At 53.8% G+C, this 16,600-nt stretch overlaps 2 protein-coding genes across 2 annotated transcripts in view; both read left to right on the top strand.

Annotated features, from left to right (window-relative positions):
• The window catches only part of Kif17 (kinesin family member 17), a 30,984-nt gene extending 18,967 nt beyond the window's left edge, over positions 1-12,017 (top strand). Inside the window, exons 7-15 of the mRNA XM_005352968.3 lie at positions 1,491-1,644; positions 2,074-2,630; positions 3,407-3,484; positions 4,870-5,087; positions 5,632-5,863; positions 6,264-6,522; positions 8,017-8,090; positions 9,579-9,699; positions 11,267-12,017. Of these exons, the coding sequence (XP_005353025.2) occupies positions 1,491-1,644; positions 2,074-2,630; positions 3,407-3,484; positions 4,870-5,087; positions 5,632-5,863; positions 6,264-6,522; positions 8,017-8,090; positions 9,579-9,699; positions 11,267-11,445 (1,872 nt within the window). The 3' untranslated portion in view covers positions 11,446-12,017. The remainder of the gene's footprint in view (positions 1-1,490; positions 1,645-2,073; positions 2,631-3,406; positions 3,485-4,869; positions 5,088-5,631; positions 5,864-6,263; positions 6,523-8,016; positions 8,091-9,578; positions 9,700-11,266) is intronic.
• Positions 12,018-14,284: 2,267 nt separating this feature from the next.
• Ddost (dolichyl-diphosphooligosaccharide--protein glycosyltransferase non-catalytic subunit) overlaps positions 14,285-16,600 on the top strand; it is a 6,934-nt gene continuing 4,618 nt past the window's right edge. The window contains exons 1-2 of the mRNA XM_005352967.2: positions 14,285-14,498; positions 14,620-14,730. Of these exons, the coding sequence (XP_005353024.1) occupies positions 14,339-14,498; positions 14,620-14,730 (271 nt within the window). The 5' untranslated portion in view covers positions 14,285-14,338. The remainder of the gene's footprint in view (positions 14,499-14,619; positions 14,731-16,600) is intronic.

Below are 16,600 nucleotides of genomic sequence, written 5' to 3'. Positions count from 1 at the left end.
AAAACAGGAACAAGGGGTGAACAGGCCGATGGTCCACATTCTGAGTACCACCCTTGTTTAGTGGCTCCCAGCCTCTTCATCCAAAAATACCCTGACAGAAAGCAAGCTATGGGAGAAAGGATAGATTTTAGCCCACACTTCCGGGTTACAGTCCATCGCTTTTGTGGAAGTCAAGACAGGAGCTTGGACAGCTGGTTGTGTCACATCCATGTCAGGAACAGAGAGATGTGAACACACGCATGCTCATTTCCTTCTTCCAGCTTGACGTCTCTTCTCTTACTCAGGTCTTGCTGCCTAGGAAATGGTGTCACCCACTGTGGCCTGGGTCTCTCTGCGTCAATGAATGTAACCAAGACCCTCCCCCACAGGCCAACCCAGCACAGACAGATGCTCACTGAGATTTTCTTCCCAGGTGACTCTAGGCTGTGTCAGGCTGACAGTTAAAGCCATAGCAACGATCAAGTTGACAACCCATTGTGCCCACCATGAGTGAAGACCTGGGTTCCATACTCAGCACAGAAAATGCAATAACCACAACAGCCAAAACTTTTTTTTTTTAATTTTAAAAGAAGGGGTTGGAGAGATTGCTCAGTGGTTAAGGGCACTGGTTATTGTTCCAGAGGCTCTGGGTTCAATTCCCAGCACTCCCAAAGTGGCTCACATCGTCTATAACTCCAGTTCCAGAAAATCCAACACCCTTTTCTGGCCCACGTACATAGTTCACAGATCTACCCACTGGCAAAATACCCATGCTCTTTATTATTTTAAGTAATAATAACATAAAACAATAGCAAGAGCCGGGTGGTGCACGCCTTTAATCCCAGCACTTCAGAGGCAGAGGCAGGCGGATCTCTGTGAGTTTGAAGCCAGTCTAGTCTTAGAATGAGTTCCAGGACAGGCTCCAAAGCTATATAGAGAAGCCCTGTCTTGAAAAAAACCAACCAACCAAAAACTCCAACCACAATACTAAGAAAGGAAGAAAGATGGGAACTCAGGTTTAGTCAAGGAGCTTAGACTGTCAACCCACCCTGAGCAGAGGCTATGGCGTTACGGGTCGGGGGGGGGGAATAGGCCTCAGCAGTGTGGGGAACAGCTGAAGTGGGAGCAAGAGTGGATGTGGGGGCCGAGGGGGCCGAGGGGGTGCTGTTGTGACCGGAGCCAGCGGTTCCAGCCAAGATGGGAGAGCGAGGCCAGAAAACAGAAACAGATTTTGTTATCGATGGCTCGAGTACCACTGTGTAAACGTGGCTAGATGAGGAAAGTGTAGCATGGAAATTTAGGCTGAAAACCCATGGAAAGCACAGTCCATCAAAACTGCGTGGAGAACATCGCAGAGGAGCTGTTGCCTGTGAGCTGTCACCCCCATGTGACAAAAAGACCCTCGCCTCGTCCTCTTCCTCCTGCGTTGTCTGAGTATCTAGAATGAGGTCCTTTCTGAGGGCCGGTTCTGAGTGGTGTTCACTAATTTCCTGTGTCTCCCACCACCCCAGGAGTATGAGGAGCGCCTGGCCCGCCTGAAGGCTGACTACGAGGCAGAGCAAGAATCTCGGGTCAGGCTGCAGGAGGACATCACCGCCATGCGTAACTCATATGACGTGAAGCTGTCCACGCTGGAAGAGAACCTGCGCAAGGAGAAGGAAACAGGTGTGTGCTGCTGGGAGCCCGCCTCTGTCTTTCCTCTCAGTGACACGTGTGTGAAGCGTCCTCTGCGTGGTAGGCTCCACCCCTTTCCATCCAGCCAGGCAGGTACAATAGTTATCCTGCCTATAGGTGAGAAAACAGGCCCAGAGAGGAGAGCTATATTGCCTTTGGCCACCCAGCTGGGGAAATAGAGTCAGGACTGGCGTCCAGGCACTCCAGGTCCAAAGTTGATATTGTTACACCACACTATCTTGGGGTGCTCTGTCCACAAGCTGGGCCACATCCAGGCTTCAGGGATGGCTTCCTGGAAGAGGGGGTGAAGGCAGTAGGGCAGGGATGGATGGCGTGGGAACTGTAGCTGGGCCCTGGGGCTCTTCAAGGTTCTGACTCAAGCTGGTCTTTGGGAGACTAAGGTGTTTCTGTTTACTGCAGAGGCCATTCTCAAGGCCGAAGTCCTCTATAAGACAGAGGTCATGTCCAGGGCCGAGTTAGCCAATGGGTCCGAGTACTCACCAGCCTTGCGGTACGAGATGGCTGTGAAGCCCACCATCCTCTCCATGCCCGACACACTGCCCGGTGATGAGGTCACCAAGAGCCAGGCTCCCCTCACGTTTGAGGAACTGTCCCATGTGGAGGCCTCCAGGTCAGAGATTTCTTTTGGATCCAATGAGTCATCTACTCTCGAAGACTCCTCCATGTCGGAGGCCTTCCCTGGACCCGAGGAGCTTTCCAACGTGGAGTTCTCCATGCCTGGGGTGCTGGCTGAGAGCAGGTACTTCTCTGATGATTATTTGGGTCCAGAAGCTGCTGCATCTTCACTGGAGGCGGAAACTTATGTCCATGAGGACGTGCCAGCGCTGGAGCCCCTGCAGATGTTAGCGGGACTGCAAGACTCCTTTGCCGAAATGGAAGCCAAGCTAACCAGGCTCTCCTCTACCGTGGCCATGACGGACCTGACCCAGACAGATGCCCTCCAGACCCCTGACCAGGTAGCTGATGTCCTATGGAGCAGGCAGGATGGGCTGGGAGCACGGGGCTCACTGTACACAAAGGCCTGCTGACCACGTGTCATCCATGACTCAGTGGCCTGATTGGGGAGCCTGCTGTCCTGTGGCTGGGAAGGATGCATACTCTGTCACACACACTAAGAAGGCCGGGATGGGGTCCCCAGGTCACGTTAGGCAGGCACCTGTTCCTTTGACAGGACACAGTGTGTGTGGAAAGGAGGCTAGGTTGCTGAGTTGCTGTAGTGATCCTGAGCTCCCAACCTAAGACAGCCAGGGAGCCTGGGGCTGTCCTTCAAGACCCCAGGACTAGGGGGTGCCTCCCTGTTCCTTCCTGCCCAATCTCTGGTCCCTTCCTGTTTTAAGAAAGCATTCCTCTTTTCTCCCCGTTTTTCTGTTTTCTTCACGTAAGCACACATATGCACAGACATTTAACCGCACAGGCCTTTGAAATCCCAGCTCTCGCCTCACGGTGTAACGTTGGCCATTTGCCTCTCTCGGCCACGGATTCCTCCTCTGAATAGTAGAGATGCCAGCTTGTGTTTTGCATGAGATAACATGACATAGCCTGGGACACCATAGCGCTCACCCATGCCCGGTGTCCCCCTCACTTCTTCACCCCTACAGCAGCAGGCAGAGGAGGTTGTGGATGGGTCTGCAGCCCCCAAGGAGGCAAGGAGAAGTGGGTGTCAGGGCATTGAGGAAGTAGAGAGGATTCTGGCCCTTATCCTTATCTGTTTCTCCCCTCCCCCTCCCATCAGCCATCCTTGACGGAGCTGCTGGATTCCAGTGACGTGAAGTCAGAACCTGAGGTGGTTGACAGCCTCCTCCTCAGGACTGTGAGTACCTTTGTGGCCTTCCAGTGCCTGGCCCAGCTCTGTCTGATTTGTGCCCTCCCTTCCTGGGACTAGGTCTCCTTACCCCCGCTGTCCCCAGGCAGCTGTCCCATGGCTGAGCAATGTTTAAACAAAGGACCGCCACTAGGCGCATGGGTGGTGTGAATAGGAGACCTTCTGGAGACAGTGGCATTGGGGCTCTTGTCTTAGAGGAGCAAGGGCAGGGTCTGCACAGAGGACTAGGGCTGCAGGCAGGCCTGGAGGTCCTAAGGCGCTGTCTGGGACCTCCTGTAGGCTGGGGCACCCACTTTGGATACCCTTTGTCTTCTGCTTGGGACAGTGCAGCAGAACCTGGGAGAGGAGGCTTCTAGATTTCTTCACACTTAGGGAGAGCAGCCATAAGCTTGCAAGCCTCTAGGCATGGTCACAGGACAGGGTGTGACAGTCAGTGACAAAACGGTGGGAGGCCCCAGCTAGGAGTGAGACTGAGGAGGAGAAGCCAGGAAGAGCATTTCATGCCCAGGACTTCCTCGGGGTCGGGGGTGGCACCGAGGTGGACAGATGGGGTGCCAGGAAGAGACATGGGGGAGAGGTAACAGCTAGAGAGGAAACTGGAGTTTCCTCTGGATCGGTTCCATGGGCGGCAATGGAAGCTTCTAGTACAAGAGAGACTCTATGGTCGGTTTCTATTCTGGAGGAAATTATCCTGCCTGCCTTGGGGACTGGATTAGAGAGCTCAGGAGAGGAGCCTGGGAGCCCCTTTGGGGTATTGGTGAAGATAATTGTAATAAGAATTAATTTGAGTGCAAACTTTTCATAGCTTGCTATTGGTTGGTTCTCTATTATCTTATATCCATGTTCTGACATCTGAACCATTTTTTTCTTTTTCCATTTCCATGTGCATGTGTGCATGTTTTGCATGTGTCTGGGCAGAAGTCTGTGGGTGCACATGTGTGCACATGGATGTGGAGATTCCAAGCTGGTGTGGGAAATCATCCTCGTTTGCTCTGAAACCTTGTTCAAGGAGATGGGTTCTCCTGACCAGGCTTAGAGCTCACCCACATGGCTGGTCTCAGTAGCCAGCTTGCTCTGGGGTTCCCTGACTCTTGCCTTCTGAGGTTGGAATTACACGGAACTTACATGGGTTCTGGAGGTCTAGACTATAGTCTTCATGCTTGCAAGGGTTTTAACCATTGAGCAATCTCCCCAGCCACTGACTGACACGTGAAACTTCTGAGGCACCCTGGAGCTCAGAGCTTTTTGGATTTCTATGCCCATTGGGTTTTAGACTTTGGAATCGGGGATGCTCAGCTTGTGTGTCTGTGGCAGGGAGTGAACCATGCAGGCTCTTTCATGTCTCCTCCCATCTTGTTTCCCTCTGTGCCCAGGAGCCTGATCTAGGCCTGAAGGTGGCCGAGGAGGTGGTGGCTGAGGCAGAGACTGGCATGTGGATGGAGTCTGAAGCCCACATGGCCCAGGTGGCGGAGGTGGCCCAGCCTCAGCCCTTGCTGGCCATGGCGAGTGTGAGAAGGGAGAGCGTGGGTGTGGAGGTGGCTGTGTTGACTGAGGAGCTGCAGCCTGTGGATCAACAGCGGGTGCTGGCCCGGTGAGCAGCAGGTTCAGGGGTCAGGAGCCTAGGGTATGACTCCCAACCCCAAGGGTGGGGGTTGAGGAATTGGGGCCCAGGCTGGGCTGAGGTGAGATCTGCTTCTCAATCTCTACTGAGACCACACCAGGCCTATCATCAGAGGGGCAGTGGGGCTGGGGAGATGTCACAGCAGGCCGGGGAGGAGCCACGGCAGGCCAGGGAGATGCCACAGCTCTCACCCAGAGCCACATTGGGGCCAGTTTCAGCTCAGTCACCTGCTGGGACGTTCTTGTTCTGTAACAGATAAAAGCCGCAGAGCCCCACGCCTATGCTAATGAAGCACAGCTACAAGCCTGCTCCCCTTCTCTGTGGCAGGCACCATCAGTATGGGGGGCGGTGGCTCAGCTCTGAGCCCTCAGGACACCCAGTTAACCCAGCAGTCTTATTATCTCCTTGCTACTCAGTTTACCAGTCTGTGAAGTGGGTTGTGGTGGGGGAGCGGGTGACAGACGCTGGCAGACCCGCAGGATCTGTCATGTTCACTTTCCCCTCCCGGCTGCAGCCTGCAGTTGCTGGAACAGCAGGTGGTGGGGGGCGAGCAGGCTAAGAACAAGGACCTGAAGGAGAAGCACAAGCGGCGCAAGCGGTACGCAGACGAGCGCAAGAAGCAGCTGGTGGCCGCACTGCAGAATTCGGACGAGGACAGCGGGGACTGGGTGCTGCTCAACGTTTATGACTCCATCCAGGAGGAAGTGAGGGCCAAGAGCAAGCTGCTGGAGAAGATGCAGAAGAAGGTGAGGCCCTGCCTCAGGCCCCTGGCCCCACGTCCCCGCTGGGCATCAACTCTCCTTGCAAATAGCTAGCAACCCCTATTCTCCACATGAGCATTTATTAAGCGCCTGCTGTATGTCTTATGCTCCAGAAGGAATGTCTGAATAGGGCATGGCGGCTGAGGCTGGGGCCACAGGTGTGGTTGGAGACCAATGTTTTGTGGAAGTTTGGCCACAGGAGGCGCTCATTACATGTTGGAAGGGAGGGGGTGAATGGTGGGTCAAGGCTGGGGACTGGACACTGTCAATAGGGCCAGCAAGCAGTTGGTGAGTGGCTGCTGGGGGCCACTTGGGGACCAAGTGGGCAGACAGGTGCTAAGCAGCCTCCCCCTGCTCACCACCTCGTCACTTGTCCTTGGCTCAGCTGCGGGCAGCGGAGGTAGAAATCAAGGATCTGCAGTCTGAGTTCCAGCTGGAGAAGATTGACTACCTGGCGACCATACGCAGGCAGGAGCGGGACTCGATGCTCTTCCAGCAGCTCCTGGAGCAGGTGCAGCCGCTCATTCGCAGGGACTGTAACTATAGCAACCTGGAGAAGATAAGGCGAGAGTCGAGCTGGGATGAGGATAACGGCTTCTGGAAGATCCCGGATCCCATCATCCTAAAAACCAGCCTCCCAGTAGGTCAGGCACTCGGCTGCCCCCACCCTCCCCTGTCTCTGACAGCTGGCCACCTTGCAGAGGGACAAAGCCTGGCCTCTTCCTGCAAGCTGGGGGTGCAACAGGCATGGTATTCCTGAGGACCCAATCATTGGGGCCCCGAGAAGGTGTGCTCTGGAGGCAGACAGGTGGGGGCTGTGTGACCTCTGTGGGACCATCATCTGTGACGTGGGAATAAATGGCAGTGCCTTCCTTAAAGGTCTGTGGTATGCTCAGACATGTAAATGCCTTAGAGTTCTGCCTGACACAGAGTGGAGCTTGGTTCTGCCACTATTGTCATTCCGTCCTGAGTCCCCCAAAGGTTTGTGATTAAAACTGGATCTCTAAACAGGGCCTAGTCATGCATGCTCAGCATCCCAGCATTTGGGAGGTGGAGGCAGGAGGGTCAGTTCAGGATGTCCTTGACTGCACAGCAAGGTCAAGGCCTGCTTGGGATATGAGACTCCGCCTCAAGAACAAAGCACAACGGGCTGGAGGGCTGGCTCAGTTGTGTAGTTAGGAGGACATGCTGCTCTCACAGAGGACTAGTTTGGCTTCCAGCACACATCTGGCAGTTCCCACTGGCAGTAACTCTCCTCTTCTGGCCTTCGTGGGCGCTGGGCACGCACATACTGCAAACATGTGCATACAGGCACATATGGACATACAGGCAAAACCCTCGCACACACAAAATAAGAAGAAACTAATAAGCAAAGCCCACAAAACCAAAGCAAAGAAGAATTAAACCGAGTCTTATAGGATCAGGTTCCCAACCAGAGCAGTGAGTTATGCTAGGGCCATGGATAGACATCAGCTGTTCATGGTTCTGCCTGTGCTTGAGCCCTTGACTTCCTGTGTGATTTTATGGAGATCACTGTCCCTCTCTAAGCTTAACAAAGAAGGGATTGGATAAGATGACCTTAAGGACCTATCCAGCTCTGATGAGCCTCAGAGTAAAGTCAGATTTTCTGTGGATCTGTTTCCACCGTATGTGCGTGTGTGTCTCTGTGCATGCGTGTGTGTGTATGTGTGCCTCTGTGTATGTGTGTGTGTGTGTGCGTGCGTGTGTGTGCGTGCGTGTGTGTGCGTGCGTGTGTGTGTATCTCTACTTTCCTAAGTGGCACCCTGAAGTTCTTTTCCTGGTCATTGTTTATTTACACCTCCATCTCTGAAGTGACAGGTAGTCAGAGACACCAGTCAGTCAATTAAAACTCCAGCAAACTCCATTTCCCATGAGCTCTGGGTAGCTGCAGCCTCTCCCAGTCCTCCTCTCTTGATGTCCAGCCTGGACCGGCGGTGTGGGCATTCTGTATCTGGGTCCTCTTGCCGTCTGTTTCCTCCTCATCCCAGGGGAACTGGGAAGCGTTCCCTGTTTCCAGCCTTCAGCCAGCCTGACCTCCCCTCTGCCCCCGGCCCCAGGCAGGGCTTCTCCTCCTGCTCCCTCTGCCCAGCTCCTCAGTTTCTGTTTTCTCATAGCAGTTCCAACCGGGCCACAGAACAAGCCAGCCCCAGCCCGCAAAACCTCTGCAGTGGACAACAGCGAGCCACACTTGGTGAGACTGAGACCCCAGGTGGAAGGGGGGAATAGAGAGTGGGGCTGGGGAGTGTGGGGGGCGCCCATTAAGTGCTGCGAGTCCGCGAAGCCTCAGGCTCATCAGATGCTGAGCCTAGACCCTTTTCTACCACTGTGGTAGACCTGGACCCTCGGGTAGCCTCTCATTTAAAAGTACTAACCAAAGGGAGAGTCTGTGGTAACCGCCTTCAGTGCCTCCTGCTAACCTAAAGCTCAGTTTACCTCGGTGACTTAACTTCCTAAGAGAGAAAACGCTTTAAAACATGTTCGGCGTGGGACTACAGAGAAGTTATGTCAGAACACTTTTAGTTCCAAGCGACAGTGCCACACACAAAACAGAGACCTCACTGACCCATGTAGGTGGATCAGGTTCAAGCATGGCTGAATCAATCTTGGGGCTCAGTCAGGGTTCTGTGTCTGACTTTGCCCTTTGTCCCTGCCTCTGAGCTAGCTAGCTTCAGGCTTTCTCCCCCACAGAAGGGCAGGTGGTGGTGACTGCCTGCAGTTAAGATCCAAAAGGAAGAAAGATAACGTCCCTTCAGCCAGTGCTTCTCAACCTGTGGGCTGTGACCCATGTGGAGGTTACATATCAGAGACCCTGCATTACATTACGATTCATAACAGAAACAAAATTATAGTTATGAAGTAGCCATGAAAATAGTTTTTTTTTTTTTTTTTTTTTGGTTTTTCGAGACAGGGTTTCTCTGTGGTTTTGGAGCCTGTCCTGGAACTAGCTCTTGTAGATCAGGCTGGTCTCGAACTCACAGAGATCCGCCTGCCTCTGCCTCCCGAGTGCTGGGATTAAAGGCGTGTGCCACCACCGCCCGGCCCATGAATATAGTTTTATGGTTGGCGGTCACCACAGCGCGAACTGGGTTAAGGCTGAGAACCGCTGCCTGACACCACCATTACGTCCAAGCTTTTGGAAAGGCAGAGGTTGGCTCTCCCTGGTCACACGCCTGCTCTCTGTTCAGGATGATGTGACTCTGTGATTGGTGCAAATCTGGGTCCTACATCTGGCCGTGTGAATTCTCTCCCCACCGGATTGAGAGGAAAGGGTTACCCAGTGCAAAAGAGATTGAGGAAAATAAGCCCGCCACAGCAGTTGTGAGAAAGAACCTTCCCAGAAGGGGACAGTGAGGATGCATTGGCCACAAAGAGAGCTGACAGCCGAGGCTTTGTGGATTGTGTATTCATGGAGGAACTTGGGCCACACAGTATCTGTCACCCTTGCCCCTGGTAATGCTGGAGGAAGGAACATGGGCTCCCTTCCCCATGACAAGGGAGAGGAGGCCGTGACTTCCCTGGTCCAAGCTGCCAGGGTCCCTGGTCCTGTGAGTGATACAGCCCAGGAGATGCCCAGCATGGCATAGTACCACGCATGCGCAGAAGCTCCTGAGCCCAGTGTAGGGCGCACAGTGGCTGCATAGACGAGGGGGCTGTCACTTATGAGGCTCTGAAATCTCAGCAGGAGGAAGACCGGTATAAGCTGATGCTTAGTCGAAGCGACAGTGAAAATATTGCTAGCAACTACTTCCGGTCCAAGCGGGCCAGCCAGATTCTCAGCACGGACCCCATGAAGAGTCTGAGTGAGTGACCTGCTTACTGGGGCCTCCCCTCCTCCACACCCACTGGGAAGTATGCCACGAGGATGAATTTGGAATTAGTCAGCCTCAGTTTCCTCAGCTGTAAAATGAGGAGCGTGATGCCCACTTCTCAGGATCAGAGCAGATGACCTGAGGGAAATAGGGTCATAGAGTAGGTAATTATGTTAGTCAGTGTTCATTGCTACGATGACTACGATGACTACGTGAGAGAAGCAAGGAGGAGGAGTGCTGGGAGCATGGCTCAGTCAGGAGAGTGCTTGCCTGGTATGCACAAAGCCCTGGGTTCAATCCCCAGCACTGCATAAACCAGGCTTGTGATGCTTGCCTGGCATCCCAACACTTGGGAAGTGGGGGCGAGGGGTCAGCAGTTCAAGATCGTGTTTGGATACAAAGGGAGTTTGAGGCCAGTTATGGTAAGGTCCCTGGGGCAAAACAGTTCTAAGAACTGAAAAATCACTTCACTCTCTTAAAACTAAAAACGGGCTGATGAGATGGTTCGCAGGATAAAGGTGCTTGCCACCAAGCCCGAGAGCCCGAGTTTGATCCCCAGGCCCCATGTGGTGAAAGGAAAAGGGCTGGCTTCTGCAGCTCGTTCTCTGACCTCCATACAGGCACTGTGGAAATCAATCAACCAATAAATGTAATAGAATTTTGGGGAAAAAAAAACAGAACCCACAGGGCTTCCAGTAATATATCCGTTAAAGGCAAACCATAGGGCTGGAGGGATGGCTCAGTGGGGAGTGCACTGGCTGCTCTTGCAGAGGAAGGACCCGATTTTTAGTTCCCAGCACTAAGGCAACTCACAACCTTCTGTAACTCCAGTTCTAGGGGATCCAGTGCCCTCTTCTGGCCTCTGTGGGCACTGCACACACATAGTGCACATTCACGTAGGCAAAATGCCCGCATAGTAAATAAATACTAATTCTTGAAAACTGATATTAAAGTTTTTAAGTAATAAGTTGTATTTATTTCATATACATTGGTGTTTTGCCTGCAAGTGTGTCTGTATGGGGGTATCACATCACCTGGAACAGGAGTTACAGACAGCTGTGAGCTATTATTATCTAGGAATTGAACCTGAGTCCTCTGGAAGAGCAGCCAGTGCTCTTAACTGCTGAGTCATCCCTCCAGCCATGATACTACATTTTTTAAAATTTCTAAACTTAAAGCAGAGGCAGAGTGGGGTGGTCTGGGATGGGAGGGGGAAGAAATGAGAATTTATTGAGGGCCTGACCTGTCTAAGTGACAGATAAGGAAACTGAGACCTAAGAGCCAGCACTGGTAGCAAGTGCTGGGCTGGACCTTGTGTCCAGGCTCATCTGCCTTAGGTACCAGGCTGGATCCTCAGTTAGGGGATTTTAAACTCCAGTCCCCTAACCTGGACCCTTTGGACGCAGAAAGGATATTAGGTCTGACATCTCAGCAGAGCGCCTCAGAGGGGGCTCAGCTGCAGAGGCAGGGCCTCAGGCCCAGGGTGAGGATTGCCAGATCTCTGCCTTCTGCATGATTGCTGTCCTGGCTCACTGGTGCCTCTGCCTCTTGTCCACAGCACATCACAACTCACCACCGGGGCTCAATTCGCCTCTCAGCAACAACTCTGCCATGCCGCCTGCCCAGACTCCTGAGATGCCCCAGCCCCGGCCCTTCCGCTTGGAGTCCCTCGACATCCCCTTCTCCAAAGCCAAGCGTAAGAAAAGCAAAAGCAGCTTTGGTGGTGAGCCTCTGTGATCCAGCTGCCTGCTGCTACCTGTCCTCTGGCTTCTAGAAACTTCCAAGTCCTCCCCAAGAAGGCTCAAACAGGCCTCCTCTCCCCTACTCCACAGGATCCCCAACCCCAAGGGGATCTTAGCCCTGGGAAGACCCATTCCCTTCCCTGTTCCCTCTAGAACTCTCTTGGCCCAGGGCCTGAGCTCTGTGGAGGCTGGGCTACCCTTCCCCGAAAGAGGCCTGCTCCAGCTGTGCAGAGCAGCGATGCCCCACTGACTTCCTGCCACAGAGCCTACACTGGCCGGTGTGGGTCTACCTCTATGGGCTCAGGTGCCACTGGGCCTTCACAAGCATCCTCAGCATGGGGCACAGAAGCTGCCATGTGGACAAGGACGAAGCTCAACATCAGGCCTCTCTGATTGTCCCCTTCCAAGGGAACCTGTGCCACACAGTGGGCACAGATGGAGACCCGGAGCCAACTACTATGCCTGGCCTCCTATTGGCTGGAGCACAACCCAGAGAAGGTGCTTTACAATAAGCTGCCCAATAAACTGCCTTTTGGAATAAGCGCCCATCCCCAACCCTCTGGTGCTTCGTGCCCCCATCCATTGCTGTCCTGGAGAGAGACTGTCCTGTCCACTGCCTCAGGTTGCAAGCCAGCAGCTCCAGGGCTTCTGTCATCAGCAGCAGAAGCGACTGTAGAAACAGAACCGTGTCTTGCTGAGGCAGAAGTGGCCTGGGTTGTAGTGTACACAACACACACTTGTGCCCTCACACGTGCCTGTGGAGATCGAGAGCAACCTCAGGTATCATTCCTCAAGCACCAACTGAGCTATCTCCCCAGCCTGGGCCTGTTTCTCTTTTTTTAATATTTATTTGTCTATTATTATTTAGTGGCGGGGCATGGTGTGCATGTGGGGGTCAGAGGACAACCTGTGGAAGTCAGTTCCTTCCACCATGTGGGTCTCAGGGAATCTAGGTCATCAGGCTTGGCAGCAAGTGTCCCTACCCACTGTGCAACCCTCCTTATGTCCCTAGCCACCAGGCGTCCCCCTGATATTGTGTGTGCCTGGTTGGGGGAGTATATGTCATGCTGCTTGGGTGTGGAGGTGAGAGGCTGCCTCCCCTCCTTCCACTGTGGGTACTGGGGATGGAACTCAAGCTTGTGCGCATGTGCTGTGACCTACTCTCCCGCCCAAGCAGTCTTCAGGGGCCTGCACTGGAACTGGGTGTCCCGACATAGCCAGAAATGAGTCCAGTTGTCATTTGTTTCCATCTAGGGGCTATGACAACCCTCCCCTTTGGGTGGGCCCACAAACAGGGACATGATGGGTCCCGAGTCACCTCTGTCAACTGGAGAAGCACCCACTTCGTGGTGCTCTGTGAAGGGTTAGAGAGGGTAGTAGCTCAGCACTGAGCTAGTCCCTCCCCATTCTGCCGCCATCCTCATTTTATTTCAGTTACAGTGGTTGGCCCAAGGCTTTACCCCTGGGCCAAGGAGTTCCATGCAGAAGCCAGGGTTGAAGGTGAGGCTACCAAAGGCCAATGCAGTAGAACCAATCAGGGGAAGTTGCTCAGGTTTCTATGGGAGCAGAGCTCCGCCCTCCACCCGCCTCTGGGATGAAGATCCTAGATCTCTCAGGGAATCCTGGGGAGGGCAGGCACCTCTGGTGGAGGAAGCAGAACAGCAGCAGGAGATGGGCAACTCAGGGCGTATGTGCTATAGGCTGGTGGGACTCAGAGCAGGGAGCAGAGGGTAATGGCAGTGTGGAGATGAGCTGAGGTGGAGACCCGAGTGTCCTAAGCAGTGAGTGGCACGCCCCTAGAGTCAGTGTCAGCGGGTGGTGGGCTTGGCTGCAGAGAAGTGAGGAGCAAGAATCTTCTTCCTATTTTTAAATTTTTATATCAAGATCGATTTATATTGACACAGGGTCTCATAGAGGCCAGGCTGGCCTTAAACTTGCTAGGTAGCTGAGGATGACTTTCAACTAATGACCCTGCCGCTTAGTGCTGAGATTACAGGCGTGGGCCACCAAGCCTGGTTTTATATGATTTTGGTGGTCAAACCAAGGCCTTCATGCATACTAGGTAAGCATTTTACCCCCTGAATTACAGTCCTCGCCCTTTAAATTTTATTTTTGTCCCGAGTTTTGGCTTGGTGTCTGTGTGTAAGTCAGAAGACAATTTGTAGGAGTCGGTTCTCCCTTTCCCTGACAGGCCTGAACTCCCTACGTAGGCCAGGCTGGCCTCAAAGTCACAATGATTCGCCTGCCTTTGCCTCCCACTTGAGAGCTGGGATTAAAGGCATGAGACACCAATCACGGGTGTGACGAGCCTTTTGGCCTTTAGACCTGTGCCATCCCTGCTGTTTGGGACGAGGCCAGGAGGCTACGTCCCCACCCCACCGCTCCCTATAGGGAAGGTCCTGCTTCCTAGCCCTCTAGACCAGTGACGGACGAGGAGGTGACACCCCCGCCCCGATCTCGTCCAAGTGGCGACAATCGTATCCAAGGGGTCCAGGACCAGCAGCCTAGGAAAGAAACTTAAACCCTAAAAACTCTCAGAGATAGCTGGGTTTGAGACCAACAGCAGGAGCCGGCACGGGAGAAGCCGAAGAGCGTCCGGCTTTGTTGATTGGCCGCAGCTACAGAGCTGTCTCTCTTGGATTGGTCCTTTACCCTGGGGGAGGCGGAGCCTCGAAAGCATTCCTCCAATAAAGTGCAGAGAATGAGCCTCCGCTGGGGCACTTCCGGCGGCGTTCCCCGTTTCTCAGTCCGTCCCCGCCGCGGCATGGGCCGCGGGGGCCACAGAGTACCCGGACCACTTCCAGGTGATACTCCAGCGCCTCGAGCGGCCATTGGGCGGCCGCGAAGGACACTTCCGGTGTCCAGGTGCTCGCCTCTCCGGCTGGAAGATGAAGATGGATCCCCTCCTCGCTACTCGTGCCTGGCCCCTCTGTGGGTTGCTGCTGGCTGCGCTCGCCTGCGTCTGTGCCAGCGGCCCCCGAACCCTCGTGCTGCTGGACAACCTCAACGTGCGGGACACACACTCGATGTTTTTCCGCAGCCTGAAGGGTGAGCGCCGCCGCGAGGGCATGGCCGGGGTTGGGAAGCCCCGGGGTGGCTGCACCCTCCTCCGGCGGCAGCCAGGGTTCCTCCTGCTAACCGTCTACTCCAACTCTCTTTTCTTCTCCAGACCGGTCCTTTGAGCTCACCTTCAAGACCGCAGATGACCCCAGCTTGTCCCTCATTAAGTACGGAGAGTTCCTCTATGACAACCTCATCATCTTCTCCCCCTCCGTGGAAGGTAAGGGCGGCGCGGCGCCCCCAGAAGTGTCTGGGATTCGAGGTGCAGGATTCCGTTGTCTTTTTGTGGTTCCTGGGCATGTTCTGGGACTCGGGATGAGTTTCGAAACACAGGGGAGGAAAATGTAAATTCCAGCCTGGGCCTTGGAGCCGTTATCTTTCAAAAAGATAGACACTTTATGGAGAAGGGGGTTTTGTCGAGCAAAGGCTCTGATAAAGAAGCCCCTGATTTGACTTGCTTGTGTATAAAGAATTGCCCCGTTATTAACACAGATTGCTGTATATTAAAAAAAAAGCCTTTCTGCAGGTGGTTGATCATAAGATTACAAGTCTCCACGGCTTAAGAGTCCTGTGTTCCCAGACCAAGAGCAGATGATGGGGTGGCAGTGGGGTCTCATTTTTATCCTGCCGAGCTGTGTGGCTTTCACGTAGCTGTAGCCTGCTCACCTGTCTTCATCTGGCTAGGCATCTCCAGCTCCTTCGGCTATTTCTTACATGCTTGTATGGGTGTTTGGTCAGCTTGTGTGTCTCAACATGTGCGTGCCTGATGCCTCCAGAGGCCAGAAGAAGGTGGTGGCTTCCTTGGCACTGGACTTCAAGGCACATGTGAGCTGCTGGGAATTTAACCCTGTTCTCCAAAAGAGCAGCCAGTTCTCTTAACCACTGAGCCATCTTTCCAGCCCTGGCCATTTCTTCTTTTGCCTTGCTGTTTTGGTGAGCATGGTAGATAGTCTTTTCATTTCATTCTTGTGTCAGAAGACTCAGGTCGTCCCTGTCTGCGGTAAGAGGTCCCTGCCATCCTGCTTTCAGTTGGTGACACATGGCTGGCTTTTCTTTCCCTGGCAGCTTCTTTATATTTTGTAGTGCACACAAGAGTGGGTTCTTCCAGCTGTCCAAAATGTCCCGTGTCCCATCCCTGTCCACCACCACCCCACCCCCTGCCCCAGCTCCTGCCATTTCCCTTCAGGTCCCATTGGAAGAGCTCCCATCACCTATTCTGGTCTCGGAATATTTTCACAGCGTGGCCTCACAGTACCTTCTGACACAGAGGCCACCTGTACCCAGCTCTACCTTGGAACCAAGGAAGTCACGTTATTCTCTTGCTCACAATTCTCCAGTGGGCCCCACCAGCCCAAGCCTTCCAATAGCTGACCACCCCGCCTCACTGCTGGTCTCTGGTCCAGCCCCGAGGCTCACCCTACCCGGCGGACCTCACACCTGTTCTTTACTCTGCCTGTGTGCTCTTTGCTCTTCCTGCATGCTGTTGCTGTCCGGCCCACCCTTCCGACTTCTCATGTGTCGCTGGTTGGAGACTCTCCTCGCCAACCTTGGCACAGTGACTCCCTTCCCTCATTGTCCTGTTCTTTCTTCCCAGTCCATAGAAATACTTCGCAGGTAAGCGGATTGTCTTATGTTGAACGCCAGACTCTGGTGATAACTCCAGAGCTCAAGCCCCACCCGGTGCCAGTTTGGAGGCTGGTGGCAGCAATGGCTAGATACTAAGTGAACTGACAGAATAGACTCTCATCCTTCAAATGCTGGGAACCCACAAGCCCTTTGGGTGATGTGGAAGCTCTGGATGGTTCTGCTATGGGGAATGTGAACAAGGAAGCTGGTTGGTGTCAGCCCTGAGCCTTACGGTCAGTGGCAGTGTCACCCGTGGGTTCCGCAGTGCCTTCTCAAACAGCTCAGGTGGAGTGACATTGACAGACTACTGTACGGTGACCCCAGGCATGGAGCCGGCGATGGCCAAGGCTATGGGTGTTGGAGGCGTGAGAGCATTTGGACAGCACTGCTCTGAGGTGTGGGTAGAAAGTGCAGTATTAGCCGGGCGGTGGTGGCGCACGCCTTTAATCCCAGCACTCGGGAGG

This window comes from Microtus ochrogaster, chromosome 10 (genome assembly GCF_000317375.1).
Source record: "Microtus ochrogaster isolate Prairie Vole_2 chromosome 10, MicOch1.0, whole genome shotgun sequence".
NCBI lineage: Eukaryota > Metazoa > Chordata > Mammalia > Rodentia > Cricetidae > Microtus > Microtus ochrogaster.
Note: the sequence above shows the minus strand (reverse complement) of the source record. Positions and strands in the feature narration are given on the sequence as shown.